This window comes from Gekko japonicus, unplaced genomic scaffold (assembly GCF_001447785.1).
Source record: "Gekko japonicus isolate JY-2015 unplaced genomic scaffold, Gekko_japonicus_V1.1 scaffold807, whole genome shotgun sequence".
NCBI classification, from domain to species: Eukaryota; Metazoa; Chordata; class Lepidosauria; order Squamata; family Gekkonidae; genus Gekko; species Gekko japonicus.
Window position 1 is genome coordinate 143,446 of NW_015175379.1, and position 25,012 is coordinate 168,457.

At 45.6% G+C, this 25,012-nt stretch overlaps 1 protein-coding gene across 4 annotated transcripts in view; it reads right to left on the minus strand.

Moving 5' to 3' along the window:
- TNC (tenascin C) overlaps positions 1–25,012 on the minus strand; it is a 134,655-nt gene that overhangs the window by 26,550 nt on the left and 83,093 nt on the right. For 3 of the 4 annotated variants that reach the window (XM_015425571.1, XM_015425570.1, XM_015425573.1), the window contains 5 exons: positions 20,196–20,468; positions 11,533–11,655; positions 8,407–8,550; positions 2,752–2,871; positions 6–149 (listed from right to left, as the gene is read on the minus strand). In XM_015425571.1, the coding sequence (XP_015281057.1) occupies positions 6–149; positions 2,752–2,871; positions 8,407–8,550; positions 11,533–11,655; positions 20,196–20,468 (804 nt within the window). The remainder of the gene's footprint in view (positions 1–5; positions 150–2,751; positions 2,872–8,406; positions 8,551–11,532; positions 11,656–20,195; positions 20,469–25,012) is intronic. The other variant, XM_015425572.1, reaches the window with a different exon arrangement.

Here is a 25,012-nt window from a genome sequence, read left to right on the forward strand (position 1 = left end):
GGTACCTGTAGTAAAACTGGTGGAGACAGTAGTGCTTCTCTGTGGTCCTTTAACAGCATACATCCTGAGAGTATATTCAGCAGCAGGATGAAGGTTAGTAAGATCATATTCGACAGTGTTGCCCGAGACACTTTGAGTTATTTCTGGCTCTAAATGGGAGAAGAAGAACAGGGAATTAGCAGAGTTGCTGTGTGAATTGTTACTGACCCATATAAAGCCTGCTCCATTGCCAAGCCCGTTTGCTTCTAACCAGTTGGCTTATACTGATGAATCTAGAGAGGAGAGCCCAGAAAGGCTTCAGATGGATTTCGAACCAGATTTCTGGATTATAGTTAGTTGCCTTTTGCTGCTCATTTTGTAAATTCAGATGTATCGACAATGCATGTTGTAAAGTTTTTTATATGCAGCTGATTGCCTATCTATATGTATGTGTACAGAGATATATGCTGATTTATTGATGCCTATGAATTAAAATGGGAGGAAATAGTGTCTGGAAATTAAAAATGGTGTAAAAAGAAACATCCTGGGTTCAGTTCATCCAGAGGAAAGGCAGAACTGAAAAGTGAATCTTCAGTTTGAAAAAGTAGGGATGTTATATATGTCGTTTTCTTCATGGTTGGTATCAAAATAGGGAGGCAATATGGTTTCACACAGGAGCACAGTTTAATAAGTCCAGTTCTTTCTCTGTTTGGAGCTACAGTGAATACAACTTCCTTTCTCCCTGTTCATGCCCACACCAAGTTCTGGTGTGGACTAAGGCAGTCTGAAACACTGGTGTGGATTGAAGGAACGGAGCAAACAAGAAATAAAGGTCACAACACCACAATATACGTCTTTCTTGTCAGAAACCCTGCTCTGCCTGACTCCCTGGATGCTTTTGGGCTTCCTTCAGGCACTACCAATCTTCAGGGCGTGATGGATTAGAAACTTTATTTAAACAAGAAAAGAAATATAACATTTGAGTTTCCCTTAATATCTTGTTTTGTATCCATTTCCAATTTTCAGTGTGGTGTAGTGGTTAAAGTTGCCAGGTTCCCCCAGCCACCGGCAGGGGTGGTAGGGTTGACATTCCCCAGGTCCTGGTGGGGAATCCCCCAGTTTTGGGGCATCTGCCCACCACCAGCCAGCTGGCTGGCAGGGGAACCCCCCCGCCCAGAAAACAGCAATGACACCACCAGGGGTCATTTCCTGCAGGAGCGCACAGGAGCGGAGCTCCGGCAGTAAAGAGCCCAGGGGGCAGGCACATGCAACAAGCCCCACCCCCTGCTCCCAGCAGCCCTCAGTCAGAGCAAGAAGCAGCCAGGTAAGCTGCAGAGCCCCCCCCCCCGGGATCCCTGGTCCAAAACAGGCCAGTGACACCTTTAAGACCAAGTTTTATTTGGGCACAAGCTCTCCCTCCTCTGTGAGGGCAGATCTGCACTCCCCCCCCCAATAGCTAGCAATCCAAAACAGTCCACTGGAGCCTGAGCAGTGGGTGTTGCCTTCTGACACACCTCCGGTGATGTCAGGGGGTGTGGCATATGCAAATAAGTTATCCTAATGAGTTATGCTAATGAGCTCCTGTACCTCTTTTTCTATGAAATGACCCCTGGATACCACGTGACATCCCTGATGCACTGATGTCACTCAGAAGTGACATCATTGCTTCAGGGATGTTGCGTGGCGATGCCCTGGTTTTTGGGCAAAACTCTATGGCTGGAGGGAAATTTTACCATACACTTTTGCCTTCAAACCAGAACTTCACTGTGCTATGTCCCCAACATGATTGCATCACTTCTGCATGATGTCATAATGTCTTGGAGCCCCGCCACACTCCTGGGAGGCTCCCACACACACACCAGTGCACCAATAAGACCTGGCAACCCTAAGGGGTGGGAAGGGGAGGGTTGCCAGTTTCAGGTTGGGAAACTCCTGGGGATTTGGGGGTGGAGCCTGGGGAGGACATGGGCCTCAGTGGGGTACATTGCCATAGAGTCCACCCCTCCAAAGCATCCATTTTCTCCAGGGGACCTGATCTCTGTAGTCTGGAGATGAGATGTAATTCCAGGGGATCCCCAGGTCCCTCCTGGAGGCTGGCATCCCTAAGTGGTTAAGCTAGGATCTGGGAGGCCCAGGCTGGAATCCCCTTTGCTGGGTGACCTTGGGGCAGTCACACGCTTTCAGGATAACCTACCTTACAGGGTTCTAGTGAGGATAAGAATAAGAGAGAGGGAGGAATGATGTCACCCACTTTGGGTCCCCATAGGGAAGAAAGGCAGGGAATAAATGGAATAAATAAAGACAGAAATAAGTCTTCTGAAGTTTCTGAAGTCTTCTGAAGTTTCTGAAGCTTTTCTATAGTGGAGGAGGAGGAGATTGGACCTTCACTCGAAGTCTCAGAGCAGCTTACAAACTCCTTTCCCTTCCCCTCCCCACAACAGACACCATGTGAGGTAAAAGAAGAAGAGATTGGATTTATACCCTGCCCTTCACTACCGAAAGGTGTCTCAGAGCGGCTTACAAACTCCTTTCCCTTCCCCTCCCCACAACAGACACCCTGTGAGGTAGGTGGGGCTAAGCAACCTCTGACAGAAACTGCCCTTTTTCAAGAACAGCTATTATCAAAACTACGGCTTGCCCAAGGCCATCCAGCAGGTGCAAGTGGAGGAGTGGGGAATCAAACCCAGTTCTCCCAGATTAGAGTCTGCGCACTCAACCACTACACCAAACTGGCTGCAGAGCTGTGTAACACACACAGAGCTCTCAACTTACCTCCTTCGGCAGCGTAGGAAATCACATAGCTGTCCACGGCAGCTATCGCGGGCTGCCAGACGGCCAGGGCCTCCGAGTCTGTGATGTTCACGGCTACCAGTCCTGATGGGGCATCCAGCGCTGAGGGGAAAAAAGCATATATTAAGTGCAGTATTTTTTCCCCCATCAAGAATCTTCCTGGCTTGACAGAATATATGATCCTGCTTGACCATGGTCAAGCATTTGGCAGTCAGCTGACAATATCTGACACTCAGCTGACCTGCTTCCCGGCTCTACATGAAGAAAATAAACAGAGCCCTTGCAAGCCCTCATTTCTCCCTTCTGGCTGTCTAAAAAGTGCTGAAGTAAAGAAGAGGCTTATAACAGGGCGACCTCCTTGTAGCAGACACACGAACAAATTATTATCCCCATGGGAAAGGGAAGCCATTATGGATGAGGTCTTTCAAAGACGTTGAGACAAAGCAAAATGGATTATGGTGAAGGGCAAATTGGTTGCAAGTTCTAGTCTTGGTATCATCCATCTTTCTCAGCTGACATATTTCTCTGCGTTCCAGAGGTTTCTTGGGGGAAAACTTAGAATCAAGTCTGGGAAATCATGGAATAGAAGGCAAAAAACATGTCAGGAATGATCTTCTGTCAGCCTGTGGCTCTCCAGAGGCCACTGCACACATTTTATCACATGGGTGGCTGTGTTCTGTTCATTCTTGTGAGGGAGTTCTTATTTTTTTCCGCCACCTCTCTCACTGGAGGGAGACATGACACTGTGATGGTGCAATGCTTCTATTCCAGAAAAATCCTTCCGGCTTCCATTTCACTTTGCATTATCAGTAGGGTTTCCAGCTCAGAGATGGGAAATACCTGGATATTTTGGGGGTGGACTGTGGCGAGGGCAGGGAACTCAGTGGGGTATAATCCCATAGTGTTGACCTTCTACAGCAGCCATCTCCTCCAGGGGAACTGATCTCTGTGATTCCAGCCACCACCTTGGGACTTTCAACCCTAATCATCACAGTACTATGGGTAAGGCTAAGCACGGTGGCTCAAGTGGTTAAGATGTTGAACTGCAGGCTGTGGAAGGTCAGTAGTTCAGCAGTTCGAGACCCGAGCTGCCGCATGACGGAGTGAGCTCCCGTCTCTAGTTCCAGCTCCTGCCAACCTAGCAGTTCGAAAGCAAGAAATTGCAAGTAGATAAATAGGTACCACTTCAGTGGGAAGGTAACAGCGTTCCATGCGCCTTGGTGTTTAGTCATGCCGGCCACATGACCACGGAAATGTCTTTGGACAGCGCTGGCTCTTTGGCTTTGAAACGGAGATGAGCACCGCAAACCTAGAGTCGGATTCGACTGGCTTTCGAGCAAGGGAACCTTTACCTTTACTTTAAGCACATATCCATGGTTCCATTATTCTGTAGCATCCTGGTCTGCTGTTCCTTTCTTGCAAAATAAGTAAAGCAATCCTGATGTGGTTCTACATATGGCTGTATCGAAAATTCTTTCTGAGCGGTGTTTTGTCAATGCACGGGGCCACATGTATGCACCGCACACAAAGAAAGACTCTTGATGCAGTCAGATCTAGGCACATATGGATCGCAATTGCTCTTTTGCGGTGTTTTATCAATGCACACGTGCATTAATAACATTGCCATAGGGATGCAAATGGAATAAAAGAACCAAAGTCTACTGTAAACTGGGCATGCTCCAATTACAGAATTCATTTTAGAAATTTTAGTTTACACCAGATTTCAAGAGGAGCGGAAAGCAAAACAGAGAGTGCGGTCACACGTGCCAGAGAACGTGAGGGGGGGGAGCGAGGCTATTTGCTCCGCAGTAATTTGACCCACCACTGCGCACTGCCGAGCGCCAAGAATAGATTCTTTTGAGCTATGGTGCTGGAGAAGACTCTTGAGAGTCCCTTGGACTGCAAGAAGATCAAATCAGTCAATCCTAAAAGAAATCAACCCTGACTGTTCCCTGGAAGGCCAGATAATGAAACTGAAGCTCAAATACTTTGGCCACCAAATGAGAAGGGAGCACTCACTGGAGAAGACCCTGATGCTGGGAAAGATTGAATGTCAAAGAAGACAGGGACGGCAAAGGATGAGATGGTTAGACAGTGTCATAGATGCAACGAACATGAAATTGAGCAAACTTCAAGGACAGCTGGTAGGTATAGATATTATGGAATAAAAGATGGGGGATGGGGGATTCCCAATATTAGTATGTATTATGATGCATATCAATTAAGGCATCTAATGATTTGCCTGGAGGGAGAGTTAGGAGAAGATCTTGGTTGGATAGAACGGGAAAATTTAGAGGTGGTAGGAGGAAAGGAAAGTTTGTTTGATAGGAAGAATAGGAAGAAGAAGATAGGTAATGAATTATCAACATTTCTGGGGCCTTATATAGTGTGGGAGAAGTGGAAGAAAGAGCTTACTCCGGGGATATCACCTCTTACCAAAATGTGGTATAATGATAAATTCTCCCCATTAAGGGGATCAATGTCAAAGGAGGTAGGAGATACATTAAAGAAGATTACGATTAAAGAGTTGAAAAAGATATGGGGAACAGATGGGATGATGGAAGAAGAGAATAATGTGTTGAATAAGATGAATTGGTTGCAAAAAAGTCAGATTTCCTCATTGCTGAAGGAAGAAGAAATTAATCATATTGGGAAAAGAATTACTACTCCCTTTGAAAAATTGGTGAAAGAATATGGAGAAGGTAAGGCAAAAATAGTTTCAAAATTGTATAAGGTGTTATTAGGTATAGGGAAATCACCGAGAGAAGCCTTGAAGGAATATTGGGAAACAGATCTTCAAGGTAAAATTTTGGAGGAAGAGTGGGATAGGATTTTTAGATTACCTCCCTTTGTTACAACGTCTAGGTTAATACAGGAGCAGGGTTTGAAGATGATACAGAAATGGTATTATACACCAGTTAAGTTGAGCTATATTTCAAAATCGGGAAGTAAAAATTGTTGGAGGAAATGTGGAGAGGTGGGAACGTTCAGTCATATGTGGTGGGATTGTCCTTTGGTAAAGAAATTTTGGGATCAAATTGGTATAGAAATGTCGGGGATTGTGGGAAGAAGGGTAAGAGGTTTAAAAGGATGGTGGGGTATTTGGGAAAGTTTAAAAAAATTGGGGGGATTAGTCAGTTAATAGGAAATTGAGAGGTTAATTTGATTATAAGATTAAGAGGGAAGGTTAATAGTGGAATAGAGTTGTACGGAGATTGATTGTGATATAATACTGTATGGAATGTTATTTATGTCTCTAATGCCTGGAAGTCGCACATGGGTGGTGTTGGTGTTGGATTTTTTTATGAAATAAAATAAAATTTAAAATTATTTAAAAAAAAGAAAAAAAGAAATTGAGCAAACTTCAGAGGACGGCGGAAAACAGGAGGGCCTGGCGTGATCTGGTCCATGGGGTCGCAAAGAGTAGGACTCGACTGTGTGACTGAACAACAACAACAACAACTGCGTGATCAGATGCACCGGCGGGAGAATTGGGTTTTTTCCTTCGCCGTGTGTTTCCAGTGTGCTTCAATGAGGGATCACTGATGCAATGAGAGCGCGCCAGAATGATCACACAGGGAAATCTGTCTGCGGCCTGTCGCAAAAACGTTTGGTACTGCACTTTTCCTGGTATTTTTTAACTCCACTTCTTCGGCGGAGCGAGACAGGTTGCCGACGGGTGCGGGACACTTGCCAGATGTTCCCGTGTTCCCTTAAAATCTGCCCGGCATTTGTGCCTATCATGCGGCTAATTCTGCGTGTGATCGGGACCCGAATGATCCTTCTGAATGATAAAGAAAGGGAATAAGGGAAATCCACTGATAGCTACAAAAGGTGATGTATGTAGTAATCACAGACACACAAACACTGGCCAATTCAAACAAGAGGTTTGAGCCCAACAAGCATTTCTGCAAGTGGAATGGGAGTTGGCAGAGGATAGTGTGGGGGATATCTTTGCTAGTCTCCCTTGCCACTGCAGATCCCTGCATCAGCCTTGTGCAGCCTATGAGGGTCCTCTGACCCCCGCAGGAGCAGAACTGTGGGTGGCTCAAGGGACTCTAGGCAACTGAGACGGGGGAGGCAGGAAATCCCATTCCATGATCTTTGCTTCTCTTGCGGAACTTTGGATCTAACCCAGTGCTAACAGCTGTAAAATTCATAAAAATAGGAACATTAACCGTGAAATAAATAATGAAACCATTTGTTTCCAAAGGTCTAGCAGAATAAGTTTTGGCAAAGGAGCCAGGGAAGAAGATAAACAAGCGTCTTGTTTTTGCCAGATTTTGGAAAGTACAACTCCGCTCAGACAAACAACAATGGTTACAAAAGATTTGGGATTTATTATCGGTTGTGAAGTCGATGACTCTCTTGGGGGCTAAGATGAGATACCAGCAATTAGTGGGATTTCCAGCAATTACTGGAATGTTGGTCTCCGTTTCTGGCATTTTTGAAATAGTCTGTCCTGTACTGTGCTAAAATGAACCCAGATGGGTTATATCTGTTTTACGAGAAGTTCCCCCCTTCTTTTTCCTGGTGACATTTTTAAAAATTATATTATACTACTGTTTGCATTGTTGCATGTTCATTAGCACTGTGTATAATGGCAAGTGTCAGGGCCCAGGAGACAAGAATTCTAATTCCTAGTAAATCATGGAAGCTCACTGGGTACTGATCTCAATAGACCAATGGTCTGACTTAGTTATCAGGCTGCTTCACATGGAGGAAGGGCAGGATATAAATGGATTGATTGATAAGAAAACTTTAGCCCCGACCTGGATAGCCCAGGCAAGCCCGATCTGCTCAGATCTTGGAAGCTAAGCAGGGCCGACCCTGGCAAGTAATTGGAAGGGAGACCTCCAAGGAATACCAAGGCTGGGACACATAGGCAGGCAGTAATACGCCAGGTCTCTGAAACGTCCAAGCCCCACTAGGGATCTCCAGAAGTCAACCATGACTTCAAGGCATACACATGCACACAAAATACTCACCCCCCCAAAAAAAAGATAATAAAACTTTTAAAAAGCATGATGTTAACTGTAGTGTATTCAAAGCTGCCTTGAATGCATGATATGTTGTGAAACATCTAATTGAAGTGTAATGTAAAGCCTCGTCCTGGGCTAGGATCCAAATCCATCCAATCGTGTTACTAGCCCAGGAAGCACCTAACCAATCACTTTCAAGCAAGCTCCCTGAGCGGGAACATCCGTGATTGGTCCTTATGTGAACAACCTTATTGGTTGGTATTTGTACAGTGGGTGTGGCTATATTAGCTGGGAATTTTTAAAAGCAGGACAGCTGCAATGTAAAGGCTGTTCTGGCTATCAGATGTTGATCCGTGTTGGAGTTGTGTTCGAGTTGAAGAATAAAGTTGTGTTCTTGCTGAATCACTCTCCGACTGCTTTGTTAAGCGAGCGACTTAACATTAACCCACCAGCCTCTTTCAGAGATAGAACACGGTTCAGCTTGCAATGTTTTACAAGCACAGGTTGGCTACACTGTAGTGAGTTACCCCCAAGTGACTCAAGGAGGCAAGCCAAGAAGAGCTATCCACTTTCAACTCTTTCAGGGTTCACCTGCCTATTGAAAATATTTTAATTTGGGGGAGACGGGGGAGGGAGAATCTGCTTTTGTACCTACCTGTGGTTAGAGATCCGGAAACAGGTTCACTTTCTTCAAACCCTTTGACAGAGATGATACTGACAATGTACTCTACACCCGGAATCAGTTTTAGCAGCTTGGTTTTACTCTTGCTTCCGTCGACTGTTACAACACGGGGGCTACCTGGAATCCATAACGATTTGGATGAGTTTTGCAAATGCTCTTCCCGCCCTCCCCCCCCCCGAAGAATTTTTCACCGCAGAGAAAGTTCAAAATCAATGGGCTCATAAAAGGAATTTTCTTGGCTGACGTTTCTAAATAATAGATGTGTGACACAAACGTTTACCAGTAGCGAAGTTTGCAAAGAAGGGGCTCATCATACAGTAAACGCTGTGTTAACTGGCATCATTGAGGAACCAGGGCTGACCAAACATCTTGGTCAACCATTGCCTGCTCGCCTACAGCCTGACAGCAGGTGGAGGAACAGCAGGCAGCGGTCCTGGTGACTGCCTGGCCGTGGACACCACCTGCTAGGCAGCAGTGCGGGTGGTGCCCATGATCAGAATGTGCAGTCCCATCCTACTGTTGATTAGTGCTGCAGCAGGGGGGTGATTTAATGGGCTGTGATGAGTCCTGGCTCTCTCAGTCCCTGCTCACCACACTGCCAGTGCCAAACAGTGGCATGGGGCAGGGAGCAAGGGATCCTGGCAGCGGGATCCTGGCAATGTGCTCTGCCCACAAGCTGGCGACACTCACAGTTGGGACTCAGGGCCCGCTCCGCCACTGCCTGCTGTCCTATGACAGCAGACAGTGGCGACCAGCACGCCGATTTACCAAGTGTGCCAGGTAACTGAGTGCTGTATGGCACAGCTTTGACTGTACACATTTGCCCTTACCATGGAATTCTTATTCCGTTTGCAATATCAAGAAGTGTTTTGAGCTGACGTCACCACTGTTGGTGCCATGTTGAGCAAAGTCTTCGGAGGACACTTTCCTTTCTTTCTGAACTATGGCCTAGCTCCATGTACCAAGCCACCAATGTGATCATCAGAGAAGCAAAGGCATGCCTCTCAGAGAGGGGAAGGCGGCATGTTCCAGCAGGCTACCAAGGACGAGGGCATCAAGATGCACAATGTCCGCAGCAAGAAAAGACACTGTTCTGCAGTAGCTACAGCAACATGCTCCCAACCTGGTGCACTGCGGTCCCAAAGTAACAGTGTGAAAATATGTACTGGCTAAAATATGATGAACCAGTATAGAAATCTTGAAAAAAAGGTTTCATTGTTCACGGAGGGCACAATTAGTGCTCCAAATGCAATTAAAGTGGAAGGAGAGATGCCTTTCAGTAGAAATAGGCAGACACTTAATGGGGCTGCATCCACACAAAGAGGAGTCTCTGGTTTCCCTGTGGTTGCTGGCATGAATGCCAAGGCATTTGCACTAGCAGTGGAGCATCCACATTGGAGTTTTGTGCATACTTTCCTCCACCAGCCGCCATTTTCCCTGCATTTGTTCTCCTGCCACATTGTCAAATGGTTTTTTTCAATCTTGGGGGGAGGGGGTGGCTAGCAAGTCTTCGATCCCTATAGCATTATGTTGCCAGATCTACTAGTACCTCAGTTCCCAGCTTTTTTTAAAAAAATGTAAGTCTCTAGCCCTTTTCCATTTCCACAACAAAAATGGCTAGAGATGTATTTAAAATGAAAGGAACTGAGTAGATCGTGGCACTTGATTGTTATGTTATAACACTATCATAGCATGCTAGGAAGTAGTGATCCTTTAAAAAAAAAGTCTGACTAAGCCCTCTAGTGGCAAAGGGATGGGATGGCACTTATGGGTGGATGGTGCTAAAGCAAGGGAAATGGAGCTGATCTGGGCAGGATTTTTACAAACCTTCATTTCCACACGGTGTGTAAAGGCGCTTTGACGACAACCTTTCTCAAAAAGATCATACTAACCAGTTTTTGGAAGGATCAGAGCAAAGCACGGAAGAACTCAGAAAGTGACCTTGGCTGATTCTTCCTTGGCTTTTCCCTCTGGTTGGACCAGAAATTCCCCTCTGCATTGCATGCACTTCCTTTGACAATCAGATTTTATGGTAGCCTCCACACTCCATGCCACTTTCGCTTCCTTTGATCATCGGGTTTTATGGTACCTCCTGCATAGATTTATGGCCATTTTATGATTGTTCAGGGGTGACTTTGCAGTCAGTACAGCGTTGTCCGGAGGTATTTGAATATTGTTTTGAGCTGTACTTTTTCCTCCCAGTTGAGAAAATGTGGAGCAAATGCCAGATGCAGAACCACCCATTGTGTGGATACTCCTACTGCCCCCCCCCCATACCCCTACTCCAGTTTGGATGCCAATCTGGAGAACAATCTTTGTGTGAAAGCAGCCTGATGGAGAGCATCAGAAGTACTAGGTTAGGAAATAAGAAGCTAAGTAGAAGACAAAACGATCACAATTGGAAACTTCAGCTCATCTGAAATGTGGCAGGCAAGCTACTGTTAGGGGTAGGATGCAGGGATCGTATCACTCCAGGGCTGAAAAATCTGTGCTTGCTGCTCATTTGTTTCTGGCACAATTCAAAGTGCTGTTTTTTACTTTTAAAACCTTAAATGGCTTGAGGTCCGAGTACTAGAAAGACCATCTCCTTTCCCTATTGTCTGGGCCACCCAATAAGAGCTTCCTCACAAACCCTGCTTGGTATGCCCCCACCCTTGGAGGTGCGGCAAGTGGCAACCAGAGACAGGGCATTTTCAGGAGTGGCACCTGACCAGTAGAATGCCCTACCCCTTAAGGCCTGCCTAGTCCCTGCACTGCTTTCTTTCCGGCATCAGGGCGAAATGCTCACCCAGGCTTTTAACTAAAGGGCCGATCCTCTTAAACGGCATCTTATAGTTTGTCTTTAGCCTGGGAAATATTTAAGACCCATTTTAATGCTTAATGTTTTATGCTGTTTTATGCTCTGCTGTGTTTTGAATGGTGGGTTTAAATAACTTTCAACATATTTCATGTTTTTATAGTGTTTTGTTTTATATGCCGATTAAGGCAGGTTCCCTGGAGAGGTGGCGTAGAAATTTTCCAAACAACAAACAAATGCCTTTCTTACTTTCTCAGTGATATCATCATACCTACCCATCTCCATTTGTGCCCCCCCCTCACCTCCTGTAACTGGGACGTAGGAAATCCGGAAGTTGTCCACTCGTGCTCTTGGAGCAGTCCAGCTGACGACGGCGGAGTTTTCAGTGATATCTGAGAAAGTGATTCCCTTGGGAGCTCCCATAGCTAGCCAAAAGAGAAACACACGGACACAGACAAGGAGAAGGGGTTAACATGCCGCTGGTTTCATCATCCACGCTTGGTTGGAAGGGGGAAAAAGAGAACAGTCTCAGATTTCCACTTCATGAGCTGAAACTACAATAAATATTTAGTCCAGTGTTATGACTGGAATGGAAAGTTTGATACCGCAAAGGCTTTTGTAACAAGCTCAGAACAATTCCCTTTATGGCTGAGGATTAGATTTGGTCAATAATCTTGCCGTGGCATCCAACTCCAGACACAAACACAGCAGCCCGAGAGAACCGTATTGCTTGAATCCTAAATTGTCCTCTCCCACCAGAGCATAAACACGTCAAGTGCCAAAATGTGGCATTCCAATATTATATGCTAGATGATGTTTCCCCATTTCAGAAATTCACACGTAAGCTCAAGAATTTCTAAGCGTTCAGCTGGGAAGGCCAGAGGACGGGGAAAAAGAAGAGGGCAGCAAGTCCAGTGGCAAGCTAGACTCGGGCTCTTCCGGAGAGGACTTTCTGTCAGAGCAAGGGGCAACAGCCCCAAAAAGTCCTTATAAGCTGTGGAAGAGAAGGGGAAAGGAGAAGTAAAGGCTGAAGGACTCTGAATTGTGCCTTTGAGACTTTTGATATGGGATGATCGGGGGTACTGTTTCTAGACAGTTAAATTTAAGCTTTAAAGGGAAAGTGTTATAAATGCTTGACTCAGTTTATAAAGGGATCAATGATGGGAAGACTTGATGTAACTAAGCTAGTTGGAGGATCTCCTCTCTTGGGCTTTTAGTTAGTAGTGGGTTCTTTACTTTATCCCATATATGTAGTTTCCCCTCCCTTTTCTTCTGTTGTAGTTATTGTAGTGTTAAAAAAATAATTTAAAAAATCCCCTCCGGGAGCTCAAAAAAAGAGAAAAAACGAAATCCACACGTACACATATGCACTCATGCAGATGAGGAGCTCCTGTCCATTTCTGAAAAGGGTACCGTTTTTCATATGCAAAGGAATGCACACGTTGAGCAGCATGCTCCATTGAAATGAACAAGGAAGCAGTTCCAGGTGAAGGAGCGCCTTCCTTTCACTGGAATTCTGGAACCCCTCCCTGGATCAGCGTGTGGATGTTTGTGACATACTTCCGGGCAACCCTAGATGATTCTTCCAAATTTTCACAGCAATTTTCTCTTTGAAATGTGACAGGTCATCTGAGATGTTTGGCCAATGTGTGCTCAGAAAAGTGTGCCTATGCTTGCCAGTTCTCCAACGTCTGCAGAGGACCCTCCCCCCCACCCACCCCGCTGCCCCTTTTTTCTGCTGCTCAGCTGGGTGGTGGGGGGAAATGGGGAGGATGGGGAAATGTGGCCATTGGCGTCATCAGGGCAGCGATAATGCTACTTCCTGGGAGACCAGAAGTGCTGTCATCATAGCTCTGGGGGACACTCTGGCATTCAGGCAAAACTCTATGGTTAAAGGTGCCACCCGAGTGTATGAGTCTCCCACGGGTTGCCAGCATCATGCTAGCAACTCTGTCACCCACACACGGGGCCAAGTGGCTGAGTAACCTGTAGGGCACTGGAGAAGAGGCATCAGGATGTCCTAAATAAATCAATCTAGAATCCTTCAACTTTTGCAATCTGTAGGACGCATTTTGGGGTAGTGCACTGAAGCATCCTGGGATGCTCGAAACCATGCATTTATGCTAAGTCAAGTTGGTCCAGTAAAATATAGAATTGCATGGGCTTTCCATGATTTGCGAGGGAATGCTCCCTCCCCACCATGTCAACAGGAGCAAGCACCACATCAATGGAGGGGGGGGGGGATAATGACCACGTGCCCCCATTCCTGTATCGCAGGACTCTATGGCATTAGACACAACTCTTATTTTTCCGTGGTCCGGAATCCCCTATTTCCCCTCACTTTCCCTTTCGGTACTGAGCCACATAGCAGTTCAGAAAATAACTGGGAAAACAGCCCTCGAAAAGGCTACGTTTTTAAGTGGAGTGCAGCTCCGCCCTTCCCCCTGTAATTGAACACTGTCCCCGTGGACACTTCATCCACAGCCACTCTGAGGATACCCCTTTGAGCAGGGTAATTTTCAATTCAGTTCAATGGGAAAAGCCTCAGGAGTGCCATGAAGCATGCTTAGGAGGAGCACAACAACATGTGGGCCTTCGCCTTTAGCACAGAGGCTTCCTGCTTTCCATCAAGGGAGAGGTTCCCATGTGGGAGCAGCCGCAGACAGAGAACACTCTGAAAGTGTTTTGAAATATTTCTTTCCCTCCTTTCCCCCCTTCTGGTTGTTGCTGGTCATGTATTTATTTGGGGAATCATGTAACAAGTAGCAGAACAATGCTCCGTTTTCAATGAAAATAGATGTGTTGATGACAATCTGTCGGTTCTTTCTAAACGGTACAAGCCTCCCTCATATTCTTGCTTATATCTCCCTGCATACTTGACAGAGGTACTAAAACCACAGGCAGATCAAAGCCATCTCATGTCCCGGGTTTCTTTTAAACAACCCTTTTGCCATTGTCTGAAACTTATTTTGGCAATCTGAACTGTGAGGGAAAGAAGAAGAGATTCCCAACACCTAGAGATAAGTCTGGCCCTCAGACATTTATATTCAGCATTTCAGTCCTAAATGGCGTTTCTTTGTCCAGTTGCAATGAAAACAACCTCTGATTTTAAAATGTTTTTAAAAAATAAACCGCCCACACACAGGAGGTCCATTAGCAAAGTACCAGAAGCAAACCACATTAAAAGCTTCTATGGAGATGTGCCAGTTGCAGCTTAAGCAAACTGGGTGCACAGCACGCGCGTGGGGGGGGGGGGGCGGGGGCTGGCGAGCTTCTGATGGCGTGCAAAATTCAAATTTAGATTGATTTAATTTGAAACGATGTACTTTGTATATATTAAAGGCTGTGGGTTTCTTTCTTTAAAAAAATATCTGGCTCCTTTTTAATGGGCTATTTTTTGGAGTTAAGCTTTCTGCTAAATAGTTTCTAAATCCCCCAAAAAACAGAACTCAAGACATACTTTTTCATTAGGCTGAACCACACTGTCACCAAGTAACAAATAAAGGCCCCGGTCACACGGAGAATTTGCAGTGCGAAAGGCATGAATGTCGGGCAGATTTTCGGGGCGCGATCACACCGCAACATCTGGGAAGCGTAGCACACCCGTGGCCAACCCATGGCGTCCCGCCGAAGATGCGGAGTTAAAAAGTACCAAGGAAAGTGCACTAGTATCTGGAAAACGCGCGACACAGGCAAGCGTCTGATCGCGGGAGCGCTAGTATCCCGTGGAATTTGGCATCCGTCCACGTCTCATCGCAAACTGGAAGTTTTTCATAAGCGCATGCACACAAACATGAAACTGAAAGCAGTGCTCCTCTGCGGAACTGCGCATGCGCACAAATGCAAAACGCTTGTCTGATCGCACCGTGCCGCTTCTTTGCCACGGTGCAGCATCGCCGTGTGATCGCCAGCTAACAGCCGAAGCACGGAGACTTGGGGGACCATGTGATCGGGCTACCGCGCTTTGTTTTGCTCCGGGACGAACAGCTACGCCTCCCCCCCCGCATTATCTGGCCTGTGTGACCGGGGGCAAAGAAGCTTTTGAGTCCCTTTTCATCAGCATGGGGAAGAATTCTGAGCAACTTAAAACCTCACCCCAGCTTCGTGCCCTTTTGGTTAATCTCAAACAAGACGTTTTACTGTTGTTCTTGATTTTCTTTTTCTCTGGGTTGGGAAGTTCCCCGGAAATTTTGGAGGCCAGGGAGGGGAGGGACTTTGGTGACATCTAATGTCACAGAGTCCACCTTCCAAAGCAACCATTTTCTCCAGGGGACTGGGTCTCTGTTGCCTGGAGATCAGTTGTCATCCCAGTTGTCATCCCAGTTGTCACTACCTGGAGCTGTTTATAATCTTTGCTTCTGCATAACAGGAAAATATCAAGTAACAGCAGCTGACAGTATGAGTTTAAAAGGGGTCTTTAAATTCTAAAGAGTTTTGAACACCAGTCTTTCTCGGAGGGGGTGTTTAAAGGTGGCTTTAAATGGGGGTTAGACCAGTTCATGGAGGAGAGGTCCATCTATGGCTGCTAACCATGACGAGTAAAAGGAACCTCCATATTCAGAGGCAGTAAACCTCTGGAACCCAGTGCCAGGATGGCCTCTGTTTGCTGGCCTTGGCCTCTGTTTGCTGTTTGTTGGCCCTCCGGGACAACTGGTTGGCAGCTGTGTGAAGCAGGATGCTGGACTAGATAAGCTGCTGGTCTGATCCAGCAGGGCTCTTTTTCTGGCCTTGGGATATAATCTTTCACCTCAACCACAGTGGTGCAATGGTTAATTTGGACTGAAGCTGGGGAGATCTAAGTTTGAATCCCTGTCTAGGCCATGCAGGTCACCAGATAACCTTGGGCCAGTCAGTCTCGTTCAGCCTAACCTCATTCACCCAGGTTGCTGCCAGGGAAGAAAAATGGGAGAACTCCCCTTGGGTATACCAGACTGTTTTTGGACATAAGGGTGGCACAGGAATGTTGTGATTTAGAAATACATGTTCGACTGGTGGTGGTGGTAGAAAGTGCCATCAAGTAGCGGCTGACTTGTGGCGACCCCATGGGGGTTTCAAGGCATGAGACTTTCAGAAATGATTTGGCATTGCCTGCCCCTGCATCACAACCCTGGCACTCTTTGGAGGTCTCCCATCCAAATGGTAGTCAGGGCCGACAATGCTTAGCTTCTGAGATCCGACGAGATCCAGCAAGTCTGGGCTATTCAGGCCAGGGCACATATTAGACTAGGGATGAGCAAATATTCCACATTTTGTTTCCTTTTCTGCTGTGGGTTTTGCAAGTTCATTTTTATTGTGTATGTACTTTGTAAAATAATGCCACTTATATGGACACCGTATGTCATGTATTTGTGCAGGGCCTGGATAATGCTGGCTTACTGATGTACAAATGATGTTGCAAAATGTGAATGTTTTACAGGAAAATAATTCAGGGGGAGGAAGCTTTAAAAGGTGCAAGACTGAGAATCACGGGTCCAGTTAGCAGAATTCAACTGAAACAGGGATCTTCAGGTCGGCACTGCAGGAATGGGAAAGTTGTTTGCGAAGCACATTTTTCTCCTTAAACTGGGGTCTGAAAGATCCTCAGAATAAAATATTTTTTGTGTTGTTTTGACCACTGGTATTGTGCCTAGGTTTTTTTCTTCCCTTGTATGGTTTTCACAGCTGGTGGATCTCTTTTGTTTCCTTTGCATGTTGTTACCTGGAGCCTTGGAGAGGCCTGTGAGCTCAGTGCCAAAGGAGAGTAAATAAAATAACTCAGCTCATGAGAATAAACTAGGAAATGAGCTCGATGGGGAAAGGAGCATTTGGCAGAGTTAACAGATGGATAAACTATGTCCCTGCCCGAGACTGGAACCAAATATTTCCATGAAATGCTGATCTATCAATCACCACCACCAAATGTCTATGGTGCAGTGCTTAGAGGGCTGATTAGAAGGATCACAGAGACTCAGGTTCAAATCCCCAGTCTTCCATGGAAGCCTGCTGGATGGCCTCGGGCAAATCACTCTCTTTCCACCTAACCCATCTCACAGGGTTGTGGTTCTGAGAATGAAATTGAGGAGGGGCTAAACGAGTTGAGGTCCCCACTGTGGGGGAAACTGCTGTGTAAATATCTAAATAAGTTTTTTTAAAAATCTAAGTGGTTAAGACGCTGAACTGCAGGCTGTGGAAGGTCAGTAGTTGAGCAGTTCGAGACCTGGGTGCCGCATGACGGAGTGAGCTCCTGTCTCTAGTTCCAGCTCCTGCCAACCTAGCAGTTCGAAAGCAAGAAATTGCAAGTAGATAAATAGGTACCACTTCGGGGGGAAGGGAACAGTGTTCCATGCGCCTTGGTGTTTAGTCATGCCGGCCACATGACCACGGAAACGTCTTCGGACAGCGCTGGCTCTTCGGCTTTGAAACGGAGATGAGCACCGCAACCCTAGAGTCGGATTCGACTGGCTTTTCAGCAAGGGAACCTTTACCTTTATATTTCCATAGAGTTGGGATTGGCATCTGGAGGCGTCTGAGCTAAATGTAGCTCATCTGGCTCTCCAGTTTGCCAACCTAGATGCAGAAGAGGAGACCGCATCTGTGGGAGGATGGCTTGCCTGCAGGCTATCTTAGAGGGGTGGGGAACTGGAGTCTTGGCCGTTGCTCTGTTCTCTTATATGGCTGCCTTATATTGAGTCAGGCCATTGGTCCATTTCCCCCTTTCACTGGAGATACCAGGGATCATATCTGGGACCTTCCTTGTGCAAAGTAGGGGTCCGCTGCTGAGCCACAGCCTTCTAGGGATTCCAGCCCCCAGGTGGGACTTGGGGATCCCCCTGGATTCCAGCTCATCTCCAGACTACAGAGTGCCCCTGGAGAAAATGGATGCTTTAGAGGGCGGACTCTGTGGCATCGTACCCCACTGAGGTCCCTGTCCCCCCCCCCCAGGCTCCATCCCCAAATCTCCAGGAGTTTCCCAGCCTGAATCTGTCAACCCTGTGGCCTCCATCCTCCACTGCCAGCCAGGGGGGACCGGGACACTCTAAGTGTGACCCCCCCCCAAAAAACAATTTGCTGGCCTGAGCCACCGATTTCCTTCCTGCCTTTCCTGTTTGAGACCAGCTTTTCCACTAGCTTTAACAAAACAAACCCCCTCCGTAGCTTCCCTCTTTGGCTTTGAAAAACGTCTCCTTACCATCAAAGGAGAAAAAGACTATTAAGAGCCTTAAAGAGGCTCGAAGGCAATAAATCAAAAGCTAATTCCATTTTGCTGAGGGATTGCGAGGGCCCCAGCTCCACGGAGCAATGCTCTGTGAGGTATTTCCCTGGGAATTTTAATAGGCTTTGTTCTATCAGCAACTTATTCATGGACTCTTAAATCTCTCTGAAAAAGTCTAAGAACTTGTCATCGGTGGAGGACGGCATGTAGGGAAGAAATTATAACAACCATCCGTGGCTTTCCATACATTTAGTATGAGTCAGTGGAAAAGAGGAGATGCTGCTAGACAGCCAGTCGTAAACATGTAACCCTCTGGAGCTGGTCTAAAGCATAGCGACCAGCAACAGGGCGTGGCTATTCCAGATTTGGTTTGTCCAGTTGTAGCCCAATGTCTGTGCCCTTATCTTCAAGAACTTCACAACGCAGAGGCTTGATCACACCTGCCACATGCAGCCAACCAGTGGAGTGGATCCTACCCCACTGAGCAAAGTTTGAAGACTTCTTCTAATCTAAAGACTCAACCTCTAACTTAAGTGGCTCTTCTTCCAATGGAAGCGTTGCTTACATTGCGCAACAGCTCCTTAGGCTGGAGGCCAGCTTCTTGGAGGAAGGTTGGATCCACACCGATATCTGGGTTGTACTACATCAGATTGCCTGTGATGCTATCAAATGCACCTTTGTACAATGAAAACGAGGAACATTCAATCAGGTGTTTGAAGGCATTTCAAGATGGAAAGCCAATTGGGAGCCAAATTTGCTCCTGTATCCTCCAGTTGGATTCCAACCTCCAACGGACATGCTTTTTAAAAAAGTCTGATCTACGTTTTGAGGAAATGTTTGGCTCCGGTAGACATAGACCTCTTAACTCCACAAAATGCTACTGTTCCCTTCTAGCTTATTTTTGGCTGATGAATGACCTACAGTCCGGCACAAGTTTACTACTGCAGCAAAGAACAGGTTGGAGAAGAAAAATGTAGTCCTTTGCCCATTCTTTAGAATTTGTTGGGTGCCATCTTAGTGGGATTCCTTAGAAATAACAGCATTGTCCATCAGGACCCTAGGTAGAGGCAGAAAGCCATCTTTAATATCATTGAACGGGGTAAGAGCTAGCTAGGCTACCAGACATGCCATGCTGTAGATCACCTTTCAAACACTCCATGAGTATGTAGTCTTTGAAGTACATTAGAGGAATCTAAACACCAGTAGCCTGTCTGGGGTGAGAAATGAGAAATTCAAGGACAGGAACATAAGCTCGTCCTGTCCATTTAAATGCATGAAAAGAGACCTGAGAACCAATTGGGAAAGGGAAGTAGAGGATTGTACATGAATTGTTAATAACCAGAGCACCACCCACTGGGATGTTCTGCTGCATAAATCTCATAGGGAGCTGTGCATGAGCACTTGTTCCTTTTTTCTAGGGCTTGCGCACGAGAACATTTCCCAGGGGACTGTGCTCCTAATTCCTATGTAGAGAGACATGAGAAAGACACATGTACACATATGCATGCAGTTGTGCATGAAAATTAATTCCTTTCCATGCAGCTTGTGCAAGAGAAATTCTACTCATGAACTGTGCTTCAGATGTTTAACTTAATAGAAATATGAAAGACATTTACACACGAATACACATAGCTACTGCAAGACAACTTCTATTTGGTGGGTTGTGCTCCAAATGTTTAAGTGGACAGAAATGTGAAAGACAGCAGGTGAACACACAGATGGTTGCATACATGTGAGTGACTCATGCTTTTCTTTTTCTTTTCTAAAGAGTACCTGTTGTTGCAATAGCATTTACGGGCTGGGAACGCCGTCCACTGGTAACTCCATAGAGATCTATGTAATATTCCGTGCCTTCCTTCAGCCCTGTTATATCTTGGGTGCGTTCGTGACCTGGTATAATTAGCTCCAGAGGGTTTACAAGCCTATTGGTATCCCTGATTTTAAGAACAAAACTGTCAAACGCTCCTTCGTCGGCTGTCCAAGACAGACGGAAACCATCTGGGGTAGCATCCGAAACCAGAAGGTTGTCAACTTCGGGTTCTGCTTCTGAAATTGGAAACAAAAAAGCAGGAGGGAAAAGAAAGGAAAGCTCTTAATTTCCCTTTTTAAAAAAGAAGGAACAAAACTCCCAGGGGTTCACCACAAATCAGGTTAGAGGATGGTGTGAATGTTCCAGCCACAAGTTCAGAGAAGTGGAAACAGTCGGCCTGCGATCCAAAAGAGGGGGGGAAAGGCATTCAGAGGTTAAGAGCAAGATGCATTCTTGACCACAGATGTGGGTTTGATTGTTCCTCAAGGACCCCCAAACAGTGCTGATGAATCACACACCATTTGTGCCCTGTCATGCAATATGAAACATGCTGGTAGTAACCCTGATGTTCATTGGTTCTCTGCCTTCCATTGGAGTCACCTAACCTTCTGCCAGTCCTTTCAGGAAACCATAAAAAAGCCAAAATACGCCATCCACATGTTGTTGGGTTTCCCTAACACTCAAAAATCACTGAAAACTGTGTGCACTTTCTCCCCCACCACACATACAGGCATACTTTTTAATAACTGTACTGCAAATGGTAAACTCTCTAGCATCCAAATTAGTGTGGGCACCTCAACGGGCTACTCAACAGGTTTGCCAGCATATGGGCAGTCCCACCATTTCCAAAGCCAGAGCGGTAGCCAATCCTCTCCTTGCTTATCCTTGTCCGCACATCAAAGTTGTGTGAGCGATTCTGCTCATCAAGTCGTTCTCCTGTGCCAGACAGTGTGGAGGTTCAGGCACTGAGGAACAGGACTGAGAAACTGTGTATACTTTGCAGGAGAATTTTGGTATGAGGAAGAAGAAAATTGCATAAAGGTAAAGCATCGCCTATACAACTTGTGCAGGAGCGAGACCGAAACAAGGATTTTCATGTGGAAACACAGGGATGAGATGCCCAACTTCATTCCTAGCTTGGATCCAGCAAGGTCATTCTTGTGTTCTTACAGATGGAAGGACCTTGTTAATCCTGCATCAGTACTTCACCATGAAGGTTTCATAAGATACTCTTTCATCTTACCCAGTTAAACCCTTGCATTTACCCATCAAGACTGGCACACACAGAGGAGAGTAAACACTACAGTTGTGTGTGGGTGGGCTGATAATGATACAGCAGTAGACTGAAGAACAGACCCGAGAAATTGAACCTGATAACTATTGAAATAGGCAGTGACTGGTGTACAGAGAAGAAGAAGAAGACCCTGCAGGGGGCACCAAGAAGATAATTAGGTAGCCTAGTGAGGTCTCTTTTTCCCTTTCAGCTAGTGATGTAATTTAATTAGGACGCTGTCTCTGTCTCTTCTGTTCACTGTCAAGTATGTTTGTTCCTGAATAAAGCTTTATCTACACTTTGATCAGGTTGTGCACCTTTCCAGGTTGTGCAACTTTGCTGTGTTAATTACTCTGCCAACCATAATATGGTCCCCAAAAGGACTAAATCAAATCATGGTGGATAGCCATGCTCATATCAGCATATTAGTCAATATGGTCTCTCCAGGCACTCTTTTCCTTTAGATGGTTCTGAACTTCAAATTGGTGTCCTTTTATACAATTATGCAACAGAGTTCGAAATGAGCCATATGGAAACTTTATAATTGCCCACCATTCTTCATTCTCAAATGTTTTGTGCTCTTTTTCTCCCTGTAGTGCTCGGGCCTGGTTCTGCCCATTAGGTTCAAAGCATCCCAGTCGAGCTTTCTTTTAAGATTATGACTGTGGTCGCAGAGAGGCCCAATGTAGCTAGAGATGTTGATAGACAAGGATGAGAGCCTGGCTGAACATGAACGCCACATTGTAAAGACTTGTGACCAATGCTCCCTCTAAGCTGTGGAGTCCTGTGAGCAAAAATTCTACTTTCTGAGCTACTGGCATTAAAGCTGTGAGCCAGCAATTTGGCTATTGCATAAATTAGTTTGCTCTGGAGCCATCCTTCCTGAGCAAAGACAAAAATGTGTGAGCCAGAGGCTAAAAAACTGTGAGCTAGCTCAGACTGACTCAGCTTCGAGGGAACACTGCTTGTGACAATGCCGTAGATCGGTTTTGTACGTGTGTATGTGTTTGTGTGAATACAAAAACAGAAACAAAAGCTGAACTCTTGTGAAGATGAGATGGATGGACATGAGAGCCTCTTGGAGGCTAGACAACTGAAGAGTACTCCAAAGCCCTTGATTATTCTTCTTTCATAGAGGAAGCTCCTGTCATTGACTTCATTCCTTTCTAAGAACCAACACTAAGGCCCTCAAACAGAGAAAATGGATCTCTGCGTGGTTTAATGGATGGGATGTTGGATTTGGGATATAGGCTACCTGACCTAAGGTCCTTGGTCAAACATGAAGTCCATGTAGAGTTAAGCTTTTCCAGTTGTTCTCAGCTTAACCCACTTCAGAAAACACTTATGGATGTTTTATCCCATTAAGTGGTCTGGGTGCACCTAATGCTCAAGAATTATTGAAGCAAACCAGTTGTAGGCCTGATCCATTTTTAAACTGGGTATTTCTTCCAAGAGGCTCATGGGAAAACAAATAGGAATGCCCAGATTTAACCCACTTAATTTACTTTGTTCCTGGGGTTAACTTTGTGTTCCACTCCTATTTAATTCTGGTTTAACTAGGAGAATTTCTAAATATTAATTCTGGTGTTAGAGCCTATTCATTTTGCCACAATTCTTCATTCCTTCAATTCATTTGTATTCCCCCCACTAGGCTAGTGACCCACATGTTGGTACTGATAAAGCACCACAAAATTGTACTGATGACTGCACTGAGATATGCTCTTCACAGCACTGGAAAACCAGTACACCCAAAGCATCTTGATGCATAAGCACATCAAAACTGACTGTATTATACACAGATATGCACAGGTATATGCTCAGTCACATCAAAACTCTTTTTCTGCAGTGTTTCATCAAGGCTGATGTACACATTGGTAATGAAGGCAGGAGGAGAGATGAATGAACAAAAGAAATTAAAATCAGCTGCTAACCGCACATGTGCAGTGACCTGCATAACATTTAGAATTGTTTTAAAAATGGAACAATGGCTTGTTTTCACTTAGGAAATCACATAATTTGAAGCCCCCAAATCCAGGGAGAAATTCAGTTGATGAGAGTTTTGGAAGTATTCCTAGGTGTTATAAATGAGGATTAATAGAATGGTATATATTGCTATATATTGTCCTTGGGACAAAATGACAAAGGTATCTGAATCAACCATGACCTGCCACTTCTCTCTTTTTGGTCCTCTGAGAGACAGAAAATAAACATCAAGGAATAGGTAGGATGGAGTCACGTTAGTGGATAGCCGGTGATGAGGGAAGCCATGGTTGTTTGTCAAAGGGATGGTATGAAAGTTCTTCCAGAGGAGAGAAGAGTAGAAAGATAAAGGACCTCCCGGTTGCATCAAAATACCTGTTAGAGCAACAACACTTAAGGGTCGGGTTTGGCGACCGAAGGCAAAGCCATAAAGGACAACCTCATAGCCAATGCCGGTAATAAGGCCTCTAAGGGTCAGTTGGTGTTGAGTTCCTGAAAGGAGGAATTCCTGGGGGTCCAGCAGTTTGCCAGAATCCACCACGATTACTAGAAAGCTGTCAAAGGCATTCTCTGGGGCCATCCAGGACACTGTAAACCCATATGGATTAATTCCTGAGACAGTGAGGTTTTCCAGTGGCGGAAGGACCTCTGAAAGAAGGGAAAGGGTCAAGAAACACAAGATTCTGAGTTAGATATGGCTGCATTCTCAACCCAGTATAAACCACAGGTCTTTGGAGAAGTGCCACCAACATTTATATGACCAAGGGCGTCAAAGGGTCTTTCAGTTATCATACAAATGGGGCTGCTTTATACATGCTGGAAGGGGCTTTAGCTCAGAGGCTACTTTGCATGCAGTTAGTCCTGGGTTCCATCCTTGAAAAGTCTGTTGGAGACCCCAGATCACTATGGCTACTCAGAACAGACAGTACTGAGCAAGGAGGACTAGAGCTGACTTACTAGAAGACAGCTTTGCATGTTCATAAAGGCATATCATTGGAAATCTCTATGGCTTACAAAATGGGCGAACTGCTCAAGTCACACACAGCTCCATCATGTGATATAGTTAACAGCAGCTGTGTAAGCAGTTATTTGAATAACACCAGTTTCGTAAAGTTCCTAATGCTTTCACACATACATGCTTCACTCACAATGGTACTGCATCATGGATACTGTAGTCTGCAGAGACTGTAGAATGTGTATGACACAATGTAACTGCCAGAGAAGTGAACTGATAACTCTCTTATACAGCTGACTACAGTACATAAGACAGATTGAGTGTGATGTGCCGCTCTTCTTTATGCAGCTTTTTATGCACCTATTGCTGACTATGGTGTGCATGATGCATTGCTATGGTGAGCAAAGTATGATACCCTGGCCTTGTATTAGACTGTTACTATGGCTGACTAGCCAGAAACCCACCAAACAGGGAACTTTGTAAATTCTAGAAAGCAATTTCATCTTAGGGGATCTAAAATTATGCCCCTCTGAAATCTGTTTTAGCAGAATCCTGCAAAAACCCTATTAGGA